This window comes from Talaromyces stipitatus, genomic scaffold, assembly GCF_000003125.1.
Source record: "Talaromyces stipitatus ATCC 10500 scf_1105507295517 genomic scaffold, whole genome shotgun sequence".
In the NCBI taxonomy this organism is placed as follows: Eukaryota; Fungi; Ascomycota; class Eurotiomycetes; order Eurotiales; family Trichocomaceae; genus Talaromyces; species Talaromyces stipitatus.
Window position 1 is genome coordinate 1,336,256 of NW_002990121.1, and position 25,231 is coordinate 1,361,486.

The 25,231-nt window shown below is 46.1% G+C and overlaps 9 protein-coding genes across 9 annotated transcripts, besides 2 other annotated features; 4 read left to right on the forward strand and 5 right to left on the reverse strand.

Annotated features, from left to right (window-relative positions):
• Window positions 1-358: 358 nt before the first annotated feature.
• TSTA_005220 (phosphatidyl synthase) lies at window positions 359-2,710 on the reverse strand (the record flags this gene model as incomplete). Its single annotated transcript, XM_002488094.1, has 7 exons — window positions 359-744; window positions 1,186-1,450; window positions 1,498-1,826; window positions 1,878-1,982; window positions 2,034-2,265; window positions 2,384-2,475; window positions 2,670-2,710. 7 exons carry the CDS (start codon window positions 2,708-2,710, stop codon window positions 615-617), a joined length of 1,194 nt encoding a protein of 397 aa, XP_002488139.1. The 3' UTR covers window positions 359-614.
• Window positions 1,156-1,180: a microsatellite.
• Window positions 2,711-3,145: 435 nt separating the features above from the next.
• On the forward strand, window positions 3,146-5,518 carry TSTA_005230 (uncharacterized protein; the record flags this gene model as incomplete). Its single annotated transcript, XM_002488095.1, has 8 exons — window positions 3,146-3,991; window positions 4,046-4,237; window positions 4,290-4,471; window positions 4,519-4,630; window positions 4,678-4,738; window positions 4,789-5,075; window positions 5,127-5,227; window positions 5,278-5,518. 8 exons carry the CDS (start codon window positions 3,146-3,148, stop codon window positions 5,516-5,518), a joined length of 2,022 nt encoding a protein of 673 aa, XP_002488140.1.
• A 77-nt stretch (window positions 5,519-5,595) lies between these two features.
• On the reverse strand, window positions 5,596-6,641 carry TSTA_005240 (ARD/ARD family protein, putative). Its single transcript, XM_002488096.1, has 3 exons — window positions 6,355-6,641; window positions 5,876-6,247; window positions 5,596-5,805 (listed from the first exon to the last, which is right to left on the reverse strand). The coding sequence occupies exons 1-3, from the start codon at window positions 6,382-6,384 to the stop codon at window positions 5,683-5,685; spliced, it is 525 nt and encodes a 174-aa protein (XP_002488141.1). The 5' UTR covers window positions 6,385-6,641; the 3' UTR covers window positions 5,596-5,682.
• Window positions 6,642-8,036: 1,395 nt separating this feature from the next.
• TSTA_005250 (mitochondrial translation optimization protein (Mto1), putative) lies at window positions 8,037-11,912 on the forward strand (the record flags this gene model as incomplete). Its single annotated transcript, XM_002488097.1, has 6 exons — window positions 8,037-8,146; window positions 8,198-10,136; window positions 10,189-10,270; window positions 10,300-10,318; window positions 10,632-11,052; window positions 11,114-11,912. The coding sequence occupies 6 exons, from the start codon at window positions 8,037-8,039 to the stop codon at window positions 11,831-11,833; spliced, it is 3,291 nt and encodes a 1,096-aa protein (XP_002488142.1). The 3' UTR covers window positions 11,834-11,912.
• A 314-nt stretch (window positions 11,913-12,226) lies between these two features.
• Window positions 12,227-15,334, forward strand: TSTA_005260 (leucyl-tRNA synthetase; the record flags this gene model as incomplete). The annotated part of the gene is made up of 3 exons (XM_002488098.1): window positions 12,227-12,778; window positions 12,836-12,976; window positions 13,025-15,334. The coding sequence occupies 3 exons, from the start codon at window positions 12,227-12,229 to the stop codon at window positions 15,332-15,334; spliced, it is 3,003 nt and encodes a 1,000-aa protein (XP_002488143.1).
• A 179-nt stretch (window positions 15,335-15,513) lies between these two features.
• Window positions 15,514-16,268, reverse strand: TSTA_005270 (endo-1,4-beta-xylanase (XlnA), putative; the record flags this gene model as incomplete). Its single annotated transcript, XM_002488099.1, has 2 exons — window positions 15,514-15,916; window positions 15,976-16,268. 2 exons carry the CDS (start codon window positions 16,266-16,268, stop codon window positions 15,514-15,516), a joined length of 696 nt encoding a protein of 231 aa, XP_002488144.1.
• A 1,063-nt stretch (window positions 16,269-17,331) lies between these two features.
• On the reverse strand, window positions 17,332-19,115 carry TSTA_005280 (uncharacterized protein; the record flags this gene model as incomplete). Its single annotated transcript, XM_002488100.1, has 4 exons — window positions 17,332-18,336; window positions 18,386-18,765; window positions 18,813-18,979; window positions 19,033-19,115. 4 exons carry the CDS (start codon window positions 19,113-19,115, stop codon window positions 17,332-17,334), a joined length of 1,635 nt encoding a protein of 544 aa, XP_002488145.1.
• Window positions 19,116-20,373: 1,258 nt separating this feature from the next.
• TSTA_005290 (SET domain containing protein) lies at window positions 20,374-21,600 on the reverse strand. Its single transcript, XM_002488101.1, has 2 exons — window positions 21,468-21,600; window positions 20,374-21,418 (listed from the first exon to the last, which is right to left on the reverse strand). Exons 1-2 carry the CDS (start codon window positions 21,481-21,483, stop codon window positions 20,679-20,681), a joined length of 756 nt encoding a protein of 251 aa, XP_002488146.1. The 5' UTR covers window positions 21,484-21,600; the 3' UTR covers window positions 20,374-20,678.
• A 648-nt stretch (window positions 21,601-22,248) lies between these two features.
• Window positions 22,249-23,869, forward strand: TSTA_005300 (NAD-dependent formate dehydrogenase AciA/Fdh). Its single transcript, XM_002488102.1, has 5 exons — window positions 22,249-22,288; window positions 22,371-22,440; window positions 22,588-22,614; window positions 22,669-22,844; window positions 22,895-23,869. The coding sequence occupies exons 2-5, from the start codon at window positions 22,438-22,440 to the stop codon at window positions 23,778-23,780; spliced, it is 1,092 nt and encodes a 363-aa protein (XP_002488147.1). The 5' UTR covers window positions 22,249-22,288; window positions 22,371-22,437; the 3' UTR covers window positions 23,781-23,869.
• A 635-nt stretch (window positions 23,870-24,504) lies between these two features.
• Window positions 24,505-24,552: a microsatellite.
• Window positions 24,553-25,231: the final 679 nt, after the last annotated feature.

Genomic DNA, 25,231 nt, shown 5'->3' on the forward strand with positions numbered 1-25,231 from the left:
GAAGCTTACGACTGCATCTGCGCCCAGAATCAGTAAGTGGGTTGACGCTTGGAACAACCTCAAATTTGACAACACTCAAAGCTGGATAGTTGCTGCCGATGATCATCTGGCTACACGCGTGCAAGATACGAGTCTCAGCGGAAGCCGACAAGCCACAAGCTTAAATCAACATGATCGACACGACATACCTATACGTCGACTTAACTGCCGAGCCTTCGCCACGTAGTTGTGCCGTATAAAACGCCTAATATAGGTATTGCTCCATTGTCTGTTTTATGTTCTACAGTTCTAGACCCGGTAAATCCATGCTTCAAAAGGCTGAGCACCACCCTTGAGCCGCTGGATTCGTCATATGTGCGCGTAACCAAACATACGAGTTTTTTCATTCGCAGTGTAGGTGTCGTAAATCTTTGCTTGAAGGGTAGCCAGATCAGAGTAAACTCGTCACTGAACTAAGGTTCGGGGGTATTCTGCTAATGAGAGTGTCACAAAGACGTTGTCGTGTTATATCAAAGAGACAATAAGAGAGAAGTAACCGTGTTAACTAGCTTAGAGTATAGATGGTATAGGATTGTTCATAGTAAAATGGATGTGTCAATGGCATGAAGGTCAGGCTATTTTTTATCATTTTTGCTAGCACGAGCAATGCGTTGCTGAATTTCTTTGTCTGACAGAATCTTGACCGCATCTTTGGAAAAGACATAGCTCAATCCGGACCAGACGGTGGTAGCTGCGACGAGTAATCTGAGATGGTTAGTATGATCGAAACCAAGATAATTGTCAAGAAAAGCAGGGAGAAAAGTGAGAAGGGTTACATGCTGTTGCTGACAGACTGCACATTGATTTGCAGACTTGACAAAATCAGGGGAAAGGGTGAATCGACATGTGAAAGTTTAGCCGAATGCCGCGTCAGCTGTTCATTGCAAGCCTGGGGGTTGAAGAGGCAAATAAAGAGAAGAAAAAATACAAAAAGAAAAACATACAACAGCTGGGATTCGCTGGTGGTCACCCACCCAACTACTAACCAACCGGCGTGTGGCTTAAGTACGGCTGAGCGGACGGGAAGCCCTGTTTTCCACACCCTATGGTCGTATGTGATGACCCTCACCAAACAAGGGCTGATATAGCGCGCAAGGGAAACATATCTCCAATAATAAAGAAAAAAAAAAAAAAAAAAAAACTTACTGTAACCCAACAAGCCCATTATACAACCCCCACGCCCCAGCCAACGATTCCGGAAGCACAGGAAGTGCTATCGACGAGCCGACCAGGAGTAATTGCAAAGCTGTATTCACTTTTGAGATTGCTGTTGGTTTGACTTCAGCAGAAGGTAAGGAAAAGTCCCAATATCGTGCCATGGTTTTTGGTGGAGGAAGTGATATCCATCGGTAATATATAGCCGAGATGCTGAGACCGACGTCTCGGCCAAGGATCAGAACGGCCAGCCATGCTGGTCTGGTTAGCAATTGTGCTGCAGGAAAGAAGGAGAGAAAATACCAGGCATCCACCCATTTAATGCCAGACAGACAACACTAATCGTCATCAATAATTTGTCCGCTGCTGGATCGATAATGGTTCCCACGACAGTTTGCAGGTTGTATCGTCGAGCGATATACCCATCTATCAGGTCTGTGATGCCGGCATACGCGAAAAGAGATAATGCAGCTGTGTGATGGTTATGGACTAGTAGGTAACCAACAGCAGGTGCAGCAAGTAGTCGTGAAAATGTCAGGATGTTGGGTACTGTGTAAATGTTTTCATGCACGGGCACTGGTAGCCGAGATAGTAATTTTGACTTGGGCTTTAATTTTAATTCTTTTTCTGGCCTGGAAAGGTCAGCTATCTCATTTGTATATCAGTCCATGAAGAAAACTCACTTATCCGGCGGTGAATTCGTGCTTCCGTTTCGTCGCTTTTGGTTGAGGGTGACTACTCTGGGCTGAAGAAATGGATTTGTGTTGTTACATCTCCAACCATCTGTACTAATCAAGATCAACTTTGCGACACGTCCATATTAAGATTGAACTACATACTTTCCTACCAATGGGTTGGAGAAGATAGTATGCACCACTCTCCGCTGTCGAAAAGCACTATAAACACCAGAACTCCTGGTAGAAAGCAATTGACGTCTCCGCAGAACGGCCGACAACATGCCGTGATGAGAGGCGCATGCCGTTGAAATTGTCGACTTGAGCGGTGTAAACAGCCTCATTTGTCGTCTGCTAGGTGTACGGGATACACGTTGACACGCTAGAAGCAGGTTGTCTGTATAACCAGAAAAGACATAAACCCGCAGCAGTAGGCTAAATACTCAGCCGAGCATCAACAGCCACTAAACCATCAGCATACTACTATATCATATGGTCAAGACATATATACATACCTGATGGCAATGATATTTCTAGAGTATGTACAGATGTAGTGGATGCATCAAAGGATCCGCGGAAGCTTTTCTCCTGTCCGTTAAAACCGAAGCTAAACTGCTTTTAGCATGGGCTCACGTGATTTCAGACTACACAACTCCTTGCTATTCACGAGACACATTTATATCTTAAGAATGGAAAAATATCGGAATATGTAAGAGATTAGAGCTAATTTCAAAGCATAATCTCATCTAATATCCTCCATCAAAATGTTGTTCATCCGGCTTTCAGGGATGGTTTAGATACTAGGCTTGATTCAGCTTAGCGCGGCTCTTAATATCAATCATTTATTGATGTTCAACATCGAACTTATCCATTTCTTTCTTATACCTTGCTGTTTTCCTTCTTTTGTCTTGTCAGGCAATTCAAAGGGTTAACGGTATAGAACTTGACATTATCAATCATTCCGAAAAGTATGTGGGAGTCGATCTTGTACAGCTCTGCCATCAGTTTAGCCTTGTTTTATTCAACCATGTCTAGGAGGGATTGATCGTGGACTAGGGAAACTGCTCTTGCTTGACTTCCACGAGGCTGTTTGCCCAGAATTCAGTGTACACAGAACCTTTAACCGGAGAACGACGTCGTCACCTGTCATGAGCTTTCTGACTGGCAGCCGCTAACTTATTCTTTCAACAAAGACCCTTCATACAAGAATATCAACTTTCTCGTCGCAACACTACCATCTTCAAAATTTCATCAGGCCAGCAAGATTATTTACAGCTATGGCTTACGAAGATCGCGATGATGCAGCCATCAAAGCCGCTCTTGCAGAATCGAAACGAGATGAAACGACACCTCGAACAGATTTTGTCGATCTGACAGGCGACTCTGATGATGAATCAAAGACTCTTACCCCGCAAAGGAATGTTATCGATCTTGAAAATGAGGAAGAGGATGAAGATCTTAAGCTGGCTATTGCCTTGTCTATGCAGGAGATGCAGCATTCTCCTCCTTCCGGCCGGTTGAATGGGAATGAAGCTTCAAATCAGAGAGCTAATGACAGCGCCAGGTTGAAGGACGACAGACCTGTTGATACACCATCTGCAAAAAACCTTGGAATTGAAGCAACGCCTCCACCAGCCTCTGGTTTTGGTATACCAGGACTGGACCGCAAAAAGTTAGAGGAAGAAAGACTTGCGCGTGTAGCCAAGCGACAAGCAGAGAGTAGCATCTCTCCTCCACCACTCAAGCGTGACACAAAGGTCGCTAGACGTGATTTCCTACCGTACCAAAATGGTGATTTTGATGGACCGAGAGGTCTGCCGACATCGGCAAGCTTGAAGAAATCTGGGGGAACAAGAGCTTCCACTCCAGAGTCAGCATCTTTGGTGAAACCATCCTCAACTCCGTCGCCACAGTTTCCTAAAGGAGTTGTCAAAAAGACCTGGGTATTTGGCTGCCCGAGAAACAATAATGATATCAAGATCGAGGAAGTCTTGCAAACAGCTGATCTGGAACTTGCCGTTCTGAGCGCTTTTCAGTGGGATACGGAGTGGTTGTTCAGTAAATTCCGTACTCCAGGCAAAACGAGATTTTTGATGGTGATGCAGGCCAAGGAGGAATCCACCGTGAGTCTCACCCCCAAACTCTGGAATATATGAAATTGAGTTAATATCATCTAGAGACTACAATACCAGCAGGAAACTGCCGATATGCCTAACATCCGTCTATGTTTTCCACCCATGGAAGGACAGATCAAATGTATGCATTCGAAGCTCATGCTCTTGTTTCATCCGGATTATTTGAGGATCGTCGTCCCAAGTGCGAACTTGGTGCCGTACGATTGGGGCGAGCAAGGCGGAGTCATGGAAAATGTACGAACTTCCCGTTTAGAATCAATCTCATTGCTAATCTAACCATGTGCAGACTGTCTTTTTGATTGACCTACCTAAAAGGTCTGCACAAGACGTTCCCGATACCCCTAAAAAAGCATTCTATGAAGAGCTCGCTTTTTTCCTTCAGGCTAGCACGGTGCATAACAATATCATAGCGAAATTGTCCAGTTTTGATTTTAAAGAGACTAGTCGCTATCGTTTTGTGCATACTATGTATGTGTCCCCTTCTTATTGAGCGATAAACCGCTAACAGGTGCTAGTGGAGGTTCTCATATTGGCGAATGTAGGAGACGTACAGGTCACTGTGGACTTGGTCAGGCTGTAAGCTCTTTGGGACTGAGAACTCATGAGCCGATCAGCATTGATTTCGTGGTATGCATTGAATTTCCATGAGCATTGACAGTACTAAGTTATGACAGACATCATCCATTGGCTCCCTCACAGACGAATTCATGCGATCAATCTATCTCTCAGCGCAGGGTAAGTAATCCCCATTCCATCCCAACACGTCATTAAACCATAGTGCCTAGGCGACGACGGTTCAATCGAATACACCCTCCGAACCTCCAAATCCTTCCCCACCAAAGCCAAACAGAACACCGAAGCAACCGATATCCAACGAACCACAGGCTCAGAATGGAAGTCTCGGTTCCGAGTTTACTATCCCTCAGAACAGACGGTGGTACAATCAAGGGGATCCAGACGATGTGCAGGCACTATTTGTTTCAAGGAGAATTGGTTCGTGGGACCGAAGTTTCCTAGAAATGTTTTGTATGATTGTGTTAGTCGGAGAGAGGGGTTGTTGATGCATAATAAGGTATGTCTCTTACTGCATTAACGGGGGGGGATAGAAGGCTGATTGATGTAGATGATGTTCGTTCGTCCTGAGAAACCGATCAATTTACCTGAAGGATCGAACTGTGCAGGTTGGGTGTATGTAGGGAGTGCAAACCTGTCCGAAAGCGCCTGGTAAGTCATAATCCTCTTTAATCGCTGGAATTCCAACTAAAGATCAATAGGGGCAGGATCGTCCAAGACCGCAGCAGAGGAGAACCAAAACTAAACTGCCGCAATTGGGAATGCGGTGTACTAGTACCAATAACGGAGTCGTCAGTCTCATCTTCTAGCTCGGATGAAGAGAAGAAGTCTTCAAAAGATGAAGATATTACTCAGACATTTGGATCTACTGTCCCAGTTCCGATGCGAGTTCCTGCGCCGATTCTTGGGGATGGATTGAGACCTTGGTATGGGGCATGGTAGGATTGTAGTTGCATGTACGATGTTCACTTTTACCTCGTTGCGTTGTGTCTACTTTGACAGTTAACATGACGAATTGGCACTCCTGAATAGGTGGACTAGGAATTAATGATGATATTGTCCAAGTGATAGATATCAACGCTTCATTCGACAGTTTAAACTGCAACTTATGCAACAGCAGTAGTCTTCTTAAGATACTCCCGCCGATGAGGATTAACATCAACCTCTGGACCGCGATTTAACGGAGTCCATTTCGGCTCATCCTGGAACAGACGCATAGCTTTGATATACTATACCCACCCATTAGCCCATCCACCTCATAACCATAACCCTAATACGAGTAAGGAGGGGGGAACTTACATTCTTCCCATCGGTAGTAAACCGATGATAAATCCCCGCCGGCAAAATCAACAAATCATTCTTTTCCAGTCGAATCCTAATCCAATCATCATCCCGACTCCTAACATCAAAAAACCCATCTCCATCAAGAATATATCGAATCTCTTCATCTTCATGTAAATGTTCACTGAAAAAAGATTTCACTTTTTCTTCATATACATCTCCCATTTTCTCGGGGCTGACGGTTATTTCGTCCCGGTTTTTGTAGCCGCGTTCAGAGGCGAGGGCGTTCACAGAGGTGAGGGAGGGGAAGTGGTGGTAGATTACGCCGAGGGATTGGAGGTGGGATTCTGTCACGGGGCGGCCGGAGTCGTGGTCTTCGCGTTGGTCACCCTGTTTGTCTTTTTGTTACTTGATTGACTCCTCTGGATGTTTGATGGTGTTGAGGGGTTGCAGGGTGTTTGATGCGATATGATGCAGACGGCGCCAGTGTAACATACCGGCGCATTATCATAATAATAAGCCTTCATCTTGAATTGCTCAAGATATCCCTTCCTTTTAAAAGTGGGAAGTTTGTCGAGTGACAGCAATATCTTGCGAACACAGAAGAATGCGCCTTTTTATGTCCCGATATAACCTTAGCACGAACCGCCAACGACGCTAATGACTGGCTGAAAACTAAGAATCAAAAAATGACGTGCTGAGCTTGCGTAGTTAAGACTGAGCTAACTCGATTGGGACAGATTGATCATTGGTTGCAGATGCTGAGTCAGATTGCTGATGGTCTTGCTGGGAATGGTGGATTGCTTCATGTTTTATTCATCTGATCCAGTTAGAGATGTCCACATTACTAAGAAGGTTCTCTAAGCCTCTTGGAGATCATGTTGTTAGTGCCTGAATGGACTTTCCTTTCAGGGAAAAAAGCCTACGAGCCCTGCCGTCATGTGACCCATTCCCGCAGTACGCCTCCAGTGTCGCCCTAACCCTAACGCGCGAACCCGTTTCTCTGCATATCTTTAGACAGCTTTCGTATATGGTTGTGTAATCATTCAAAGATCAAGTATTGATGCTATCAGTCTCGAAAATATCATTTCAAACGTTCGCTTGCTTCAGAAAGCTAGTCAAGAACCTTTGCTAGCAGTCCAACCAACTCCTCCGTATCGTCGAGGATGCCTTTCTAACCACTCCTTTGGAGGGATTGCACTGCCGTACTTGGTATAGAATTCAGAAAGAGCATCATTTACTTCTGCGCAAGGTTAGTAAATGAATCTAGTGGTTGAGATCATCTAGCATACCATCCAATAGCATTGAATACGATGGTTGAAGAGTGAATCTAGAAGTTCTCTCCCGGTAAAGGGTTAAAGAGTTTGGTATTGCAGTTCCTTATGAAGTCAGCTTACAGAACCTTTACGCCTTAATACGTACTGAGATACCACCTTTAGTAATGCGCAGGTAATGAGGGTTAGAGGCTGCCTGACCATCATCTACAGCGTCTAGATAATAATCAAAAGATCGTCTGAGTTATTTCTTGTACGAAATGGGTATTGGGCTAAAGAGTGCTCCATTTGAAACCATGGTCACCATTAGTGATCATATAGCAAGATGTAGTCAAAAAAAAATACGTACCATCTGCGGTTATGTTTGGATGGACTAATCCATCATCTGCGACTTGCACTCCATCTTTCCATTCCCAGTCATCCTGTTCCAACTTCTTGTCATATAGTCTTAAACCCAGCTGTACTTGGAACCGGTACAATGTTGCTGGAAAAGCGGAATAGGTTGACACATGCGAAGAGCGTTTTGGTCTCCTGTTGACTACGCGGGTACAATCGATGGACAAAGACGAGTACGAACTAGATGTCGAAGCCTAGTAGCATGCATATCGGGAATATCGATCGACGAATGGTTGAAGATTCAAAGGGGATACCAAGTCATACAGAGTTAAGAATGGCTGTGTAGTGTATTACAGCGTAGCAGTCTGCAAAGTGAAGGTGTTCAAAATGCTTCGTTTACTGTTCCTTGACTGCAACTCCGAAGTTCCGGCCTTCTGATTGGTTTATATCGGAGAAAGACATGTGACTAGCATAGTCACGTGAGCTTATCTCCTATCTATAGGGAACTTTTCAGAAATAGAAAAGTTAAACCGATCAGTGTTGATGTCCATACAGCTCAAATGTCGACAATGGCATTGCGGATACGCTCTACAGTGCTGTCTCGTATCAGCCATCATGCCAATAATAATTTTAGGCTTGCATGTCAAAAACGACTATTAGCAACCTCTTCTGATGCTCGGTAAGCCATCAACCCCGTCCAAAGTTTCTATCAGATCACTAACATTGATAGACCATACGATGTCGTCGTCGTCGGTGGCGGCCACGCCGGCGCAGAAGCATGCGCTGCCGCCGCCCGCTCCGGAGCCCGTACAGCCCTCGTAACTCCATCACTATCCAACATCGGCGTCTGTTCCTGCAACCCCAGTTTCGGCGGTATTGGCAAGGGGACCATGATGCGCGAAATCGACGCCCTGGATGGTGTTGCGGGGCGCATAATCGATAAAGCCGGTGTTATGTTTAGGATTTTGAATCGATCAAAGGGGCCCGCAGTTTGGGGTCCTCGGGCGCAGATTGATCGGGATTTATATCAGCGTTATATGCGGGAGGAGTTGGTTTCGACGAAGAATTTGAGTATTATTGAGGCGAAAGTGGAGGATATTGTCGTTTCAAGGGATGATAATGAGCAGAATTCGCATTCGGCTGGAAGGATTGTGGGGATTCGATTGGATTCGGGCCAGGTGATCCCGACGAATCGAGTAGTGATTACTACTGGCACTTTCCTAGGAGGGGAGATTCATATTGGTATGGAGGCATATCCGTCAGGACGAATGGGTGAAGCGGCGACACATGGTCTCAGCAAGTCTTTACGACAAGCTGGTTTCCAGCTGGGTCGATTAAAGACGGGGACACCGCCACGATTGGATAAGAAGTCGATAGATTTTTCGTCACTTGAGGTTCAACGTGGAGATTCGCCTCCTAATCCTTTTTCGTTTATGAATAAAACCGTGCAAGTGGGCGATGAAGGGCAATTGACGTGCTGGATGACACATACCAACGAAGCGACTCATCAAGTTATAAGGGACAATCTGGATAAATCGATACATATCCGGGAGACGGTCAAAGGACCCCGGTATTGTCCGTCACTTGAAGCTAAGATTATCCGTTTCAAAAATAAGACGCAACACCAGATATGGCTTGAGCCAGAGGGTTTCGCGCCGAATGAAGTCATCTACCCTAATGGAATATCTATGACAGTACCTGTGGAAGCGCAGGAAGCCATGTTGCGGACAATTCGCGGTCTGAAAAACGTGCACATGCTCCAGCCTGCTTATGGAGTGGAATACGACTATATTGATCCGCGTAACTTGAAACCGACACTAGAAACAAAACTCATCGGTGGATTGTATCTGGCTGGCCAGATCAACGGTACGACAGGTTACGAAGAGGCAGCTGGTCAGGGTATTCTAGCCGGCACGAATGCCGGTCTGGCTGCGCAGGGCAAGTCGCCTATGGTGCTAACCCGGGCAGATGGATATATCGGCATTATGGTCGATGATCTGATTACAAGGGGGGTCTCGGAACCATATCGTATGTTTACATCTCGCAGCGAATTCCGAATTTCAAGTCGCTCTGATAACGCCGATCTCCGTCTCACAGCCATGGGTCGAGAAGCATCTGTAGTCTCTGACGAGCGATGGAATCATTTCAATGACACCAAATCGCAAATAGAGGAACTTTCACGACTATTGGAAAACACGAGATACACCTCAAACCAATGGTCGCGCATGGGCTTCCAGACTCGAGTAGACACTTCTTACCGCAGTGGTCTCGACATGCTTTGCGTCGAGGGTATCAACATCGACTCACTTATCCCACATATTACCTCACCAAGTGGAACAACCTATACAGCAGCATCATTTGACTCCGAAATCAAGAAACGCGTAACTATCGAAGCACAATACGCCCCCTACGTCAAACGACAATCCCTCATGGCCGAGAAATTCAGACGAGAGGAGCGCATGCTTCTTCCGTCGAATATGGATTATTCGGCTGTTCATGGATTGAGTACGGAGGAACGACAGGCGTTGGAACGTGTTCGACCTGAGAATATTGGTATGCTAAGACGGATTGAAGGGATTACGCCGTCGGGTGCGGTGAGGATTATGATGTATCTTCGCAAGGGGCGGCTGGTAATCGAGGATGATGTTGTGAGAGAGATGGCTTCTACTGTATAATGTGGATTTTGGTTTATTTCATGTATTATGATTTGTTTCGATATAGAGCATAGCGCTGGTTGGCAGATATGTACAATACAATAATCTTTCCAAGTCATCCTATCAGACAGGTACATCCCTAGGTAGACGTAGGTACATACCATGAATGGTACACAAGGTGAGTACAACCTTGGGAAGTATGCATCTATTGATTACTTCTACATATATTCAAGCGCTATTTTTCAACACTAAACACGCCACATAAATCCATATTTATATATGCAATATGTCTGATATCTCTCTGTCACGATACCATAAACGCGGAAATGGCCTATCAAAAAATACGAGAGCTTATCTTATCTCCGAAGCCGAGCCTCGACATATCTCCGTAATCAAGCTGCTTTCCAATCTTTCCAACAATCATTTGCCTTTTTTTTTCATTTTGTTTTTTGCCATTTTATATTTCGTCCTGTGGTTTTGGTACGACCTAGCTCCATGATACCCCAATAGATTCCCTTCGCTCCGCGTCATTTGGCGCAACCTCCCCGCCATGTCACGATTATTGCAATCATTGTCACGACAATCTCCTCCCTTCAAGAAACGCATACCCGGCGACTTTCTCCAAACGCATACTCACACACCATCGCTTCGGTCAATATCATCATCAAAAAATCCTCCCTTCCCAACGATAGCGACATGCCCCGATCCAACATGTACATGTGCGCCAACTCCGACGATGCCCGAGGACCTACCGATTGATCATTCACGACCACTCAATGCGACCATGGCGCCTTATACGCAGCAGATACTGATCGCAACTGGACAGACGGATTGGAGTAGTCGGATTGAGGATGATGGCGCCGGCGCAAGCTGGGGTAGTCTTGTGCGTGGACTGAAAGATATGTTTCTTCGGGGCGGGAAATATGCTGACGTGGGTGCTCCTCTCTTTTGATAATAGGGATTGTTGCTTACATGCCCGATCTTCTATGTAGCCATATAATAATTTGGTGGTTACGAATTCCTCTTTCAAGCCTACGTCGCAGGCTTCATCTCCGTATGCGTCGGCTTTTCTCTTCCCGGCTTTCAAATACGTACCTAAAATACCGATTTCAGCAGTCTCCGATGCCCACACTGAACCAAATCTCGAGTCGTTTGCGCGCGCATACTTGCTACCCCAGAAGCTTCACTCCGCGCATGCGCACATCACAGAGTCACAGCGACAACTACTGACGCGTTCACCGGAATATGCCTCTCAATATTTCCCCGATGCACTAGATATCAAGCAGTCACCTACAATACTGATATGTGGACATGGTGGGCGAGATATGCGATGTGGTATTATGAGGCCTGTCCTGCAAGCTGAATTTGAGCGTGTATTGCGGCGGAAAGGGTTTACTATAAACAATGAGGACGGAAAGAATAAGATCGATGGACCGGCTCATGCAAATATTGCGTCTATCAGTCATATCGGCGGACACAAATATGCTGGTAATGTGATCATGTATATCCCACCAGCCCTTATGACAACATCTTCGACATCGAATAAAACTGTATCTGATCCCAGCCCCCTGGCCGGTAAGGGAATATGGTACGGACGAGTCGAGCCTAAGCATGTGGAAGGTCTTGTTGAGGAGACAATCTTTAACGGAAGAGTTGTTGAAGATCATTTTCGTGGCGGGATTGGCATGGATGGGGAGATTTATAGATTGTAGATAGGTGTTATAGGTCTTGAAGACTCCAGTTAGAACCTAGCCATTGTATACCAAATCAATTCATGAAAGTTTCCTCTCGAATTTACCACACTTGAAGCTGAGTGATGCACTTGATCATAAGATGGCGCTAACCTTTTTGGGCCGGAGATGAGACTTCTCCGCAGCTTCCACAGCTCTCGCATCCGAAAAAACTCTCCGCCTTCGCTATATCAAGTCGCAGAGGCGTTCGGACCAAGTCTCTGAAGGAATTGAACCTTCAGCTATCTACTGCGCGAATCTCATAGTCTGTAAATACGATATGAAGTGAAGCGACGATTGTCGTGCGTCATACCACGATTATTTTTCCGACTACGAGACGATTCATGAACTATATGAACTCGACAGACCGCAACCATGTTGCTTTCAGCAAGAAGCTGCCTTTATAGGCAAAGCCTACGAGGTCCTCTTATTAATCTAAACCGAATCGACGCACGAACAAAACTCGCCGCAATCCCTTCTCAAATACGATTCTCAAGACCAGCCTCAACATCCTCCCCATCGCCCCGATTAGACATTCGCGCCATCGACAAAAAATGGCAAGCAAGATGGGCAGAAACCGAACGAATAAAATTGGAAGAAATAGCAAATGGTCAACGACCATGTTCCGGAGTGGGATCATCGAAGAACGACCGCCCGAAATCATATATTCTCTCCATGTTCCCTTACCCTTCCGGTACAATGCACATGGGTCATTTGCGGGTCTACACTATCTCCGATGTATTATCTCGATTTTATCGTATGCGTGGACACGATGTTTTGCATCCAATTGGTTGGGATGCATTTGGATTACCGGCTGAAAATGCGGCAATCGAGAGAGGGGTTCAGCCGGCTAAATGGACGGCGCAGAATATTGAGCGGATGAAGGAGCAGTTACGAAGTTTTGGACCGGGGTTTGATTGGGAGAGGGTATGTTCTATCTGATCACCAATCTTCATGAGTTTAGGCGTGCTGAGGATATGGTAGGAATTGATGACGTGCTCTCCGGAGTTTTATAAGCATACCCAAAGGATCTTTCTGATGTTGTATGAGAAAGGATTGGCATATCAGGCTGAGGCTTTGGTTAACTATGATCCTGTGGACAAGACTGTGTTGGCTAATGAGCAGGTGTGCGCTCCCATCAAAGAGAAGGAAAAGAAGTTCTGACATCTTTAGGTCGATGCCAATGGCTTCTCATGGCGATCAGGAGCCAAAGTTGAACAGCTCAAATTGAAGCAATGGTTCTTCCGTATCACTGCATTCAAAGAAGAGCTACTCAAAGATCTTGACTCTCTTTCAGGTGGCTGGCCAGACCGCGTTCTATCTATGCAACGAAACTGGCTGGGAAAGTCGAATGGTGCGAAGATTAAATTTGCAGTCGCTTCTAAACACAGTGGAAATCGTGATGTTGGAGTATTCACGACACGACCAGATACGTTATATGGCGTGGAGTACATAGCACTGTCTTTGGATCATCCTCTTGTTCAGGAGTCTGCCCAGTCAGACGCTGGTCTCAAAGCTTTCATTGAAGAGGCTGCATCTTTACCTTCAGACTCAAAGGTAGGCTATCGCTTGAAAGACGTGTACGCTTCAAATCCGTTGCAAACCATCGACAAGGAAAGTCCACATATCTCAGAAGAGTTACCGGTATTCGTGGCTCCCTATGTTCTAAGTGGCTATGGAGAGGGAGCTGTCATGGGTGTTCCGGGGCATGATACAAGAGACCTAGCTTTCTTCAAGGAGAACCTGCAGCCAGAGTTTATTTCGATGGTCATTCAACCCGAAGCCCAGGTTTACGAAGATTCATCCGTTGTTCCCGCACATGATGCCAAAGCTTTCACGAACGAAGGTTATTTGACATCACGATGCTGGAAATACCAAGGCCTCAGCTCCAAAGAAGCCGCAAGACAGATCGTGTCTGACCTGGAAAGAATCGGCCGAGGCGAAACAGCAGAGTCATGGCGACTTCGTGATTGGCTAATCAGCAGACAACGTTACTGGGGAACTCCTATTCCCATGATACACTGTGCAAGCTGCGGTCCAGTACCTGTACCAGTTGATCAATTACCTGTCAAGCTCCCCGAGATTGAGGGAGACTGCTTCAAAGCACAAAAAGGAAATCCACTCGAGTCAGTTGCAGATGACTGGCTGCACACGGAATGTCCACAATGTCACGAACCGGCAAAACGTGATACAGATACAATGGATACCTTTGTGGATTCGTCGTGGTATTACATGCGTTATCTGGACCCTAAAAACCCCGACGAACCATTCTCTCCTGCTGTTGCTCGACCAGTCGATATATACATCGGAGGTGTCGAACACGCTATTCTTCACCTTCTTTATGCAAGGTTTATATACAGGTTTCTGACCCAGACCGAGTTTTTCCCGGAACTGGCACATACTCAACCCAGTCCAGCGGCTCCAGCGGTAGCAGAGCCCTTCCGGACTTTGTTATCGCAAGGCATGGTTCATGGAAGAACCTACTCTGAGCCATCTACAGGCCGATTCTTATTACCCTCTGAGCTTGACTTGACAGATAAACAGAATCCTCTGATCAAGGGCACAATGGTTCGTCCGAATATCTCGTATGAGAAGATGTCCAAGAGTAAACATAACGGCATTGATCCTATGATATGCGTGGATAAATACGGAGCAGATACTACACGTGCACACGTCCTCTTTTCTGCTCCCATTGCTGAAGTCCTCGAATGGGATGAGGCCAAGATCGTTGGTATTGAGCGATGGTTTGGCCGGATGTGGAAATTGGTTTCAGATGCTGCTACAACGCTTTCGCAGATGAAGTCAGGAGGAGTAGAATTGACAATTGAAAATATACAAAACCAACCACACGCATTCCCAAAACTGCCGAATCTCATCAATCTTTCGGACGCAGATATTGAGGCCCTTCTCGCTACGCATGAGACCATTGTTTCAGTGACGAATTGCATCGAGAAGAATCCTTATGCCTTGAATACGGTCATATCCGATTTGACCAAGCTCACAAACACGCTTTCTTCCAGCCGGTCTTCCTCTACCAACCCAGAGATACTGTATACATGTATCTCCTCACTTTTACGGCTGTTAGCACCCATCGCCCCGGCTCTCACCTCCGAGACTTGGGAAATTCTGCATTCGAGAATACTCGAGTCCGCGGATGTAGGGTCTATCAACATGGCAACAACAACCTGGCCAACGCCACTCCTCACAGAAGCTGAAGCAAACTCTCTTCGATCTCGCGGCGGTCAAAATGTCGGCGTTCAGATTAACGGTAAACTACGTTTTAACGTGACTATCCCCCGATTGATATCTGGCGCTACCACAACGCCATCATCAGAAGTGCAGATCGATGAAAAGACATGGATAATAGATCAAATTCTGGCAACAGATGAAGGGAAAATGTGGCTCAAAGAGAAAAATGACTGGGGTAAGAGGAAGAGGGTTATCGTCGTTCCAGGGGGCAGGGTTGTGAATATTGTTTTTTGATCATCTACTCTGAACATGGTGGGTACGATAATGTACTATATAGATTCAATATATAAACGAAGGACTTCCTAGTACTCTCCTCTCACAAAGCAACTATTTGTCTGATATCTCAGATACCATCCATCCAAAAACAGCCAAACTTTCAAGCCATCTGATACCTATACATGGACAGGTAGGGCCTAATTGTTATTAACAGCATACGATGCAGAACCACTACCACCCCAGCCCTCAACAGCAACAACCTGATAATTCAACGATCCCAAATTCATCCCCAATTTACCCCAAGCATTGAAATGATTCTGCACCGTAATCGTCCCCTCTGTACGCGGCGACTGACGCACAGAGATGTACTGATTGAATGTCGACGTGCCTTCAATCGAAGGCTCATTGTACCGCGTATTCTCCCAGATTACGTAGTTGCTGCCGTCGCTGTAGACGGTTCCCTTTTGGGTACCGAAACTGGGTGGGTTGGCGTAGTCTTCGATTATGTAGTATTCTACGAGAGGGTTGGTGGACCAGCCGTAGACGGAGAGGAGGCCTGTACCGGAAGAGACGGAGAATTGGCCGCCGAAGTTGATGGAGCTGATTCTGTCAATTTCTTTACGTCTTACAGAAGGGGAAAAATGGGGGAAGGGACATACGTGGTCGAGCCAGGACTCCAGCCAATTCCGACTACGAAATCGTTCTGAGTGCTCCAGTTAACTTGAAACCCGGTGCTGGAATGATAGTAATTCACTGTTCCGCCGGTGGTGTAATCCTGATTGTAATTGATGGCGGATCGACGAGCGAGGGAGGAGGTGGCGTTTGTTGCGTTGATGACGAAGTTGGATGGACCTCGTTTGGCGATGTCATCCTTGACAATGCTCTCTGCTGGAGCAGCGAGGGAGCCAGCAATGGCTGAGAAGGCGAGGAGTAGGCTTGAGTATGAAACCATTTTCTTGGTCTGGAGGAACGAATTGCTTTAAGGTCTTTGAACTAGTTGATGATTGATGATGGATCGAGAATCGCAGTTGATACCAGGGGTTTATATACCCATCTCCTGACTCCAACAGTCCATATTATTCCTCTACATGTTTCATTCGTTTCTCACAAAGAACTATCTGCAAAACAACCGGGCAAAAGGGACATCTACCACCACATCCTTGCGATGACTCCATATCGACTCCGAATATCCTCATCCGGCTATTTACAACTGACCTATCCCCAGTTTTCCTGCATGGTCATACACATCCAGACAGACGCATGGCTGCCTATGCCCATTACCCCGGGGCATCATCAAATTACTTTTATCAAGCTACTCCCCTGAAAGGGAGACACAATTCAGCCTAAGTTCCCATGAAACAATTCCACATACCCAGGAAGCTATATTCTCCTGAAGAAAGCACACTTTAGCCGGATCAACAATTAGAATCGTTTCAAATGAATCGGAGAAAAGGAGAAGCCAGTAACAAAACAAGCTTAATCTCAGAGCGGATTCGCGGGGACCCTAAACCTATAAAAGTTCTGTTATATGCTTAGGATTGAAGAATAACTCAGCCGGCAAGCTAGGCTAAACACATGGATGGAAACATGCCGGTAGTTATTATTGGAGTCTTTTAGGGCTAAATTACCAGGTAGGGTTACATCTGCTGCCAACTAAGAATTACGAAGTATAATGCGAGTAAGCGACCCATTGAGGTATCAAGACACGGAATCAGTACACAAGCAATGAATCAAAACTTGATAGTTCAGATATATTCAATGCGTGCCTACCTAGGTATAGTCTACAGACAAAAATTCGAGACAAAACCCGAAATCAAGAACCAAGTCGAGTGAGGATAGGGAAAAGAAAACCCAGACGGCTACAGGACATATCAGGGACATAAGGAATGAGTGACCTATACCTAGGCACAAAAATAATAATAAATAATCAAAAATGAAGGAGGGTAGAAGAAGTGAAGGGGTGGTAGTAATAAATACAAAAAGAACATTTGATAAAGTACCTAAACATTTCAAAACTATTCATCAGGATGATATGTCGACTTTGGCAAGATGTCTGGTAACGAATTTCTCAGTGGCCAGGCTTCATGATCCGCTGCTGCTCTTTGTGCAGCTTGGAGGTCTACTTCTAACATTTTTTGAAGATCGTCTAGTTTTCTGTAGACTGCTGGCGATCTGGGTCCGGCGCTGGTGATGGTTGGGGTTGGGGTTGGTTGGGTGCTTGATCTTGCTCGTGAAACTCGAGGGGATGAAGACGAAGGAATAGAGGCTGATGGAGGGGGGAATGTCACGTCGGGACGCTCTGTAGCTGGCGATCGAAGTGTAACGGGGACTTCGAGAGATGTTGCGGATATGTGGTTGTTATTTGCGTTTGGAACAAATGTTTGAGGAGAAAGGAAACGGGAGTCTGTCCTTGAAGCAGTGCCCATTGCTGGACCAAGTCTTGACTCTCTATAAGTATCTCGCGGAGCTGGTGGAGGATCAAGATTGCTTAGACGGAATCCGATTTGCACCGTTGCATGGCTGACATCGGATGAATTGCGATTATGTGCTGCGAATGCAGGACGAGGTGGGATTAGGAAGATGTCATCTTCATAAATGCTTGAAGCCGGGTATCTGGGTCTACGGCCACTGGCTTTGGTAGGGAAAATTGAGTAGGAGGCTTTGGGGTTGGTGGACTTTTGTCTGACTGTTGGCGTCGGTGGTAAGGATTTGTCGATATTCATCCGACTGAAATAGCTCCTTCGTTTGGACGGTTCTTTTTGCACCCCACTATCGGAAGCAGTATATTCGCCCTGGGGAATTGGAATTGGTGATGAAATCTTCCTCTTCAGTCCATTGTCCCAGCGGAATTTCTTAGACGGTTCGTGTCCGATAGTCATGCTTTCGGTATAGGAGCGAAACAATAGTTGGAAGAATGACACAACAATTCCAATCACGTTGATCGATACCACTGCCATCATTGGAGTAATTCCTCGCGGTATTTGGAGTGTATTTTTCACCCAGAAAGGTAAAAAGAATGTCTACACTCGTTAGTTGCTTTTACAACGTTGAAATAGGCGTTGCACTTACAAAAACTGCAGTGGCTATTGCTAGATAATACACCATCTGCGTCGCAGCAAGTCTCTCCATTGCATCAATGCCCCGTGAACGAAGCAGTTGTGTTGCTATTAACGATGCAATCAATGTATACAATACGATCAAAACGATTGTAATCACGAGTGCAACATCACTCCACGGTATCACAATTGTAAGTAAGCCAAATCGACATTTACTGAATGTGGATCGTCGGGCTGCGGTTGGAATCCAGGTAAACAACGTGAGCAAAGCTACCACTGCCCAGCAGATATACAATGCCATTTTCTTGCGTGGTGCAAACCTGTTCTTCTGGAAACCTCGGTATAGCGTTTCGACTCCGAAGACGAGTATAACGAGCCCTACTATCCACAATGCTGCATCTCGTTAGAACAAGCTAGATTGATTGGGACTAAGACTTTACCTGGGAAGAGTATCTGTCCAGATGTATCGCAGTTTTCACCAATTGATGGAGACAGCTGCATTGACTGGATAATAACCAGAACCACGCCTTGAACAAGTACCGCCGCCGTAAAGGACAGAGTCAGGACTTCACTAGGTCGAATAAAATCAAAGAACGTCTGTCGCCCGCTGTTCTCAGTTAGTATATTATATCCACTCCAAAAAAGTAGTAAAAATCATACTCGCTCCGTAATGAACCATTCTTCCTTGACGCCTTCCACATATCAAAAAACACAGTAGCCATCAAAAGTCCCGCCGACGCCATATTGAATGCAATTAACAGAATTGTCGATGTCGGCGTGCTGTCCGAATACCACCACACATTTCGGCGAACCAACATCGCATGATCATCATGTCGTGCACCATTATTCAGGTTCGTAAGTCGCTCCAAGAAAGATGATATTGTCATCATACAGCCTCCGTTGGAACACACCGGCATTCGTCCTAGAAGGAGGACTATACCGCTGTACGAATTTGCATCGATGACTGACGTGTATGTATTCGAATTGGAGGGGTTTTCGATCGATTCAATTCGCCGTCAATTATTCGAAGAAGAATAATAATAATACCATTCAGAGAACGTTCGAGTATCTGCCAGAGAACCCGCGCATGAAAATAAAAAATAAAAGGAATCGAAAGAAAAGAAAAGCATCCAGTTCAGACCAGCTGAATACCTTTTCGCAGCCGTCCGGGGCTGTGGTAGAAACGAATGACACGGACAATAGGTATGTAGCAACAAAACAAAAAGAGGAAAAAGGAAATATCGAATAGCGAAAGGAAAATATGTGTCTCGACTTTCTTCAGACACATGGGAGATAGGTCCCTAAAGGGGTCTTGCTTCGATGCTCTCATACTGTAGTAGCGTATCAGATGTTCGTCGCCGGTGACTTATCGGTTCGTCCTATCCTCAAAAAAAGTAAGACAGGGTACCTATTGATCCAGGGCCCTGGGTCTGAGGAGTGTCGCAGATTTCGAGATGTAAGGAGAGCTAAATTTCGTCATATTCCCAGAATAGGATAGATGACACAGTTGGGTGCAGACTAGTACCTTGCGTTGACGCGCCGAATAGGTCTGATCCATATCAGTGACTTATTTTCCTGAGGTAATAGCTTGAATGTCGAACAGGAGTTGAAATCATAAGGGTTTCGTGTGTCGCGGAGGTTCTGTTAAAGGAAGGACGCGGAAGGGTCTGGTCGTGACAGGAAGAGGTTAGGGCTAGGGTTTCTTCATGCAAGATGAAACCGTACGGGTTTTAAGCCGCCTCCGTCGCTGGTTTTCTTCTCGTCTATTCGTCTTTTGCTCAAACTGTCATCGGATTATGGTTCTGAGATTTTATCAATTCGAAACTATAAAGATATTCTATTTCCAACGTGTTGGCATGGTATGAGGGCAGGCGCCTAGGTGCCATACTACTGACTGAGTAAGAATCACAAATTCGGTAATCCACCAGATTGATTAAAATTGATAAGTTCTACAGCTCTATAAATAAGAAGCGCGTCACTGGTATCCAACCCATCCAACTATTTTGCCACACAACGGACTCCGACATCAAACTAGGCTGTTAGAAACAGATGGCAGATTCCTGAGGTAATTAGACATGCGGTCGCCAAATCCTGATACCTCGTCCAAGGTCTCCCGCAACTTCTGAAAAGCGTCCAGTGTCGTGGTATAGTCTGGATGGTCGTCTCCCACGCAATAACGATGAACCTCCAACCCTTTCTCGGCCCATAGTAAAGCAATCCTCCCATGTCCCAGCCGGGTATGAACTCTAGCAGCGTAATAATAACTAAAAAACGTTCAGCTTGACCACATTGGCCGCAAAGAGTAACTAGCTACCAACATACGAATAACGTAATTCATGACCCACTAGCCCTTCGGATTTTTGTATCGCAGCCAGTTTCTGCGTTAATTTCAGTGCCTCCTCCAGGGATTCCTCTGTCTCAAGGCTCAAGAGATCCTGGAATTCGTCGGTCAGATAGGATAATTCCAACCGTTTCTCCTCCTTCGCTCTGCCTTGAGGGGTATCTTCGCAGACTGGGCAATTGCACTGAAACCCCCATTTCTGCAAGTATTTCTGGCGTCTGCTCCGGTCCCAGTTGCTGCCGTCGATGTAGGTTATCAATAACTCTTCGCCTGCGGTGATGTCTTGGATAGTATGAAAAGTCTCCTTGTCGAGCGAGGGGTGATACGAATGAGTGGTATTCGGAACGCACGAATGATTGAAGCGAGATCCGAGCAAATAAATGGAAGGAAAGGAATTGGCGGTGTAAATGTTAAGCACTTTTCGGTGCATTTCCGCCATCTCATCCCAAGTCTGTCCCATTTGAGCCTCGAGAATCTGCTTGTCCGAGTCGAAGGTGTAGCGATGGAGCTCCAAGTATGAGCTTTGCTGTGAGGGAGTCAGGTCCTCAAAGGCTTGCAGAATTTTTTTTGCGTCTGGGTTATCGTTTTCTACTTTGAGAAGGCTTGATTCCGCTAGGATACGGGTGCCACGGGGGATGTTGTCTTTTGCAAAGACGCCGAGGCCTTTTCCTGGAGACTCCCTGACTTCGATGAGATGGCGCGCATCTCGGCAATTTTCAGCAGATGTATGTGAGGGCAGTTGGATGGTACATACCCCGGTTGATAAACATGTTGCTATGCCTTTTAATTTCAATACAGCAGCATTACTAAATGGTGCTGAACTGAAGATTGAATCACGGCAAAGAACGAGATACGACGAGGGAAACCCATCGCGATTCTCTATATCGAATATTCGGTAGGAGCAGAGAAAAGAGAACAAGAAAGGACCATCCGTCAAGAGGGCTGCATATTGGGAAGGCACAAGACACCCACCGCTTCTTGCCATGGTCTGACTACCATCGTCAACAGATGAAGCTGTAAATCAGCTACATGCGGTCACCTTAGTTTCCGCCCTTAACCGGTACTGTAGCAGGACTCCTTGTCAATCAAGAGACACGGTAAATGATTGAAAGATAGGGAAGAATTGAGGTCTCTAGCTCAAAGAGAGAAGGAAAGGAAACGAGGGAAGTTGAGATCCCCGCACGGTACAAAACTTCCCCTCACATGGTGTGTTCCGTAATAGGCTTAGGGTGAGGGGAGCATCCCCTCAGCAGGGCTGGCCATTCTCATTGGCTGAGAAGGACGGGGCATGCGGGGCATAGCAGACATACCAACCAATCACAGCTGTTACTTCTCAAACAGGCAAGATATGACGATGATTTCCACTTCCAACTTGGAATGTGAAGCACTCCGCAGTGAAACCTCAGGATGTCGTCTGAGCTGGCAGAAGGAGAGGAGAGAAGAGGGGTTTGCGTGAGGAGAGAGGTGCTTCCGTTAATACCGGCAATTATTATATAATGGCATGATCTGTCCGTTCTTCCCTTGACTAATACTCTATCCTCATCTGGATATCCATTCAGCCTCGCTTTGATTCAGGTATGCCAATTGCATCATGTTTATGTTATGGCTTCTTGCCGATATCCGTTTCTGTTCTTATCGGCTGACTGACTGATTGCAGATATTTAAACCTCCTGTCCCCAAGGATACCAATCTCCCCTCTTCATCTAACACACTCTCTACTCATCATGGTATTTGCTCGCTCTGTCTCCCGTCAATTACAGCGTCCTGCTGCCTCGCTTTTTGCGGCCCCGGCCCGCCATTGGCGGGCCCCCGTTCTGCAACGGTCCCCTGTTTTTTCTGGAGTGCGTACACTAACAGCGAGTGCTACCCGACAGGGTAAAGTATTGATGGTCCTTTATGATGTAAGCCTCTCCTCCTATATATCGACAATAGACGCCAGACTAACCATTGTATAGGGCGGCGAGCACGCCAAAGACCAGCCCGGTCTGCTCGGTACCACTGAGAATGAGCTCGGCATTCGCAAGTGGCTCGAAGACCAGGGCCACACTCTGGTAACCACTTCCGACAAGGAGGGCCCTGACTCCGTCTTTGAGAAAGAGTTGGTTGACGCCGAAGTCATCATCACTACTCCGTATGTTTGACAATCCCACGGAAGTCGATCAAAGTGACTGATGGATGTAGCTTCCACCCTGGATACCTCACTGCAGAACGTCTTGCCAAGGCCAAGAACCTCAAGCTTGCTGTCACTGCCGGTATTGGATCCGACCACGTCGATCTCGATGCCGCCAACAAGACCAACGGCGGTATTACCGTTGCGGAGGTCACTGGCTCCAACGTCGTCTCCGTCGCTGAGCACGTTGTCATGACCATTCTTACTCTCGTTCGCAACTTTGTTCCCGCACACGACCAGATCCGCAACGGAGACTGGAACGTTGCTGCTGTTGCCAAGAACGAATTCGATTTGGAAAACAAGGTCGTTGGCACTGTCGCCGTTGGCCGTATTGGTGAGCGTGTCCTGCGGCGTCTCAAGCCCTTTGACTGCAAGGAGCTTCTTTACTACGACTACCAACCCTTGAAACCCGAAGTTGAAAAGGAGATTGGCTGCCGTCGGGTCGACACTCTTGAGGAGCTGGTCTCCCAGTGTGATGTTGTCACCATCAACTGTCCTCTCCACGAGAAGACCAAGGGTTTGTTCAACAAGGAGTTGATCTCCAAGATGAAGAAGGGCTCATGGCTCATCAACACCGCTCGTGGTGCCATTGTTGTCAAGGAAGACGTCGCCGAGGCCGTCAAGAGCGGTCACTTGCGTGGATACGGTGGTGATGTCTGGTTCCCTCAGCCAGCTCCCAAGGATCACCCACTCCGATATGTCGAAGGACCATGGGGTGGTGGTAACGCCATGGTTCCTCACATGTCTGGTACTTCGATTGATGCTCAGATCCGTTATGCTCAGGGTACGAAGAACATTCTCGAGAGCTACTTTTCTGGTCGACACGACTACCGCCCTGAGGATTTGATTGTCCACAAGGGTGATTACGCTACCAAGGCTTATGGACAGCGTAAGTAATCAAAAAATAGGCGTTGGATAATGTACATTGAATATTAATTTGCATGATGAATGAATTTTGTTTAATGAAACCTTTACTTTGGATCCACGCCGGAAGTCCAATTGACCACGGTAAACTTTTTAAGGTCTGCTGTTTGATCCCACAATTCCCACCGTAGCTTTCCACATTCCTTGCTCCTACAACTTTAATCCAGAACACAACCAAATCCAGTCAACTGGGCAAATCAATACCCAAATCCAGAAACCTATGCGAGTTGATTAGATTAGCGAATGGTCGCACAAACGTCACCGACAGCTGGAGCACATTCGTCTATTTTTCCTCAATGGAGTATCCCCGTGAAACCGCGTCTGCGTAACGTCATACCAACTAAGAATATAACAGACTTGAAAGAAGATCTGTATCTCTGAGACATACGCATCATCTACATCTCGTCGCAGACAGACATGCATGGAGCCCTGATACATACGCCTCAAAACCCGCCCGGCAGGCAGACATACATCGGAGAAACGTAGATCAAACACTGTCCTACTCCGGAGAAGACCGTTCTTCCACTGTGTTTCGAAACATGCATATACATACCATTATCTATATTCAGAGTAAATAAGCGAGATATCTCTAATTTCTAAGGGATATTTGTCCCACGTACATACCGAGATAATTGTACTGGTATCAGGTTCAGCTTCTAGAAAATTCTGTTGCAGATGTAGGATCTAGGATGCCGAGATGCATGCATGCATGTATGCACGCCCTCATCCATATGTACGTACATACCATTTATTTACGGACGAACTCATCCAGGATGAACAGGGTTATTTGACAAATACTTGAAATCAACAAATAACAGCACAGAACCACCCCTCCAATCAATCTCATCAGCCACGTGGATAAAGCGCTTACATTAAATAAAGACCCCTCGCGTGGTGGTCCATAGATTATATTGGCCCCCCACCACTACGATCCTGGCTCAGTTACTGAATATCGTATTTCTCTAGAAGGTTTCTATGCAGGTAGTCAACATCGTCAGGTATGCAGGAATGTGTATGTAAGTAAGTAGAGAAAAGGTTCGCGAATGAGTTTACTCAGAACAGTGTACGGAGATAGGGAGTTGAGACTATCCATGTATGCAGGCATTTGCGATGCAGGAACATGTTTCTTTGGAAGCACGTACGTACCATTTAGTAATATTACAGCTGTAGCACGGTTCAATGGTTCAAAATGAAACTTATCTGTAAGGCCCTGAATCCAGTTTCGTCTGAATATGGTATACGCGTCCATTTCCTGATTCGATTCACGCTAATCAATTATGATGAGTGAGCTTTGAGAAATATCAGCTTATATGTACCACTATCTCTGCATTTGATGCGTCGTGAGGTTGACTATGAATAATCGACAGATATCTACGTGGATACGGAGAGCCTCATCTGATTGGAGGTTATTTATATTCCGAGTT

Coding starts and splice junctions, on each gene's coding strand:
- TSTA_005240 (XM_002488096.1), bottom strand. CDS start 6,384: ATGAAGGCTTATTATTATGATAATGCGCCG. Junction 6,248..6,354: donor ATTATTATGATAATGCGCCG/GTATGTTACACT, acceptor AAAGACAAACAG/GGTGACCAACGCGAAGACCA. Junction 5,806..5,875: donor TTACTACCGATGGGAAGAAT/GTAAGTTCCCCC, acceptor GGGTGGGTATAG/TATATCAAAGCTATGCGTCT.
- TSTA_005300 (XM_002488102.1), top strand. Junction 22,615..22,668: donor TATTGATGGTCCTTTATGAT/GTAAGCCTCTCC, acceptor ACCATTGTATAG/GGCGGCGAGCACGCCAAAGA. Junction 22,845..22,894: donor GAAGTCATCATCACTACTCC/GTATGTTTGACA, acceptor TGATGGATGTAG/CTTCCACCCTGGATACCTCA.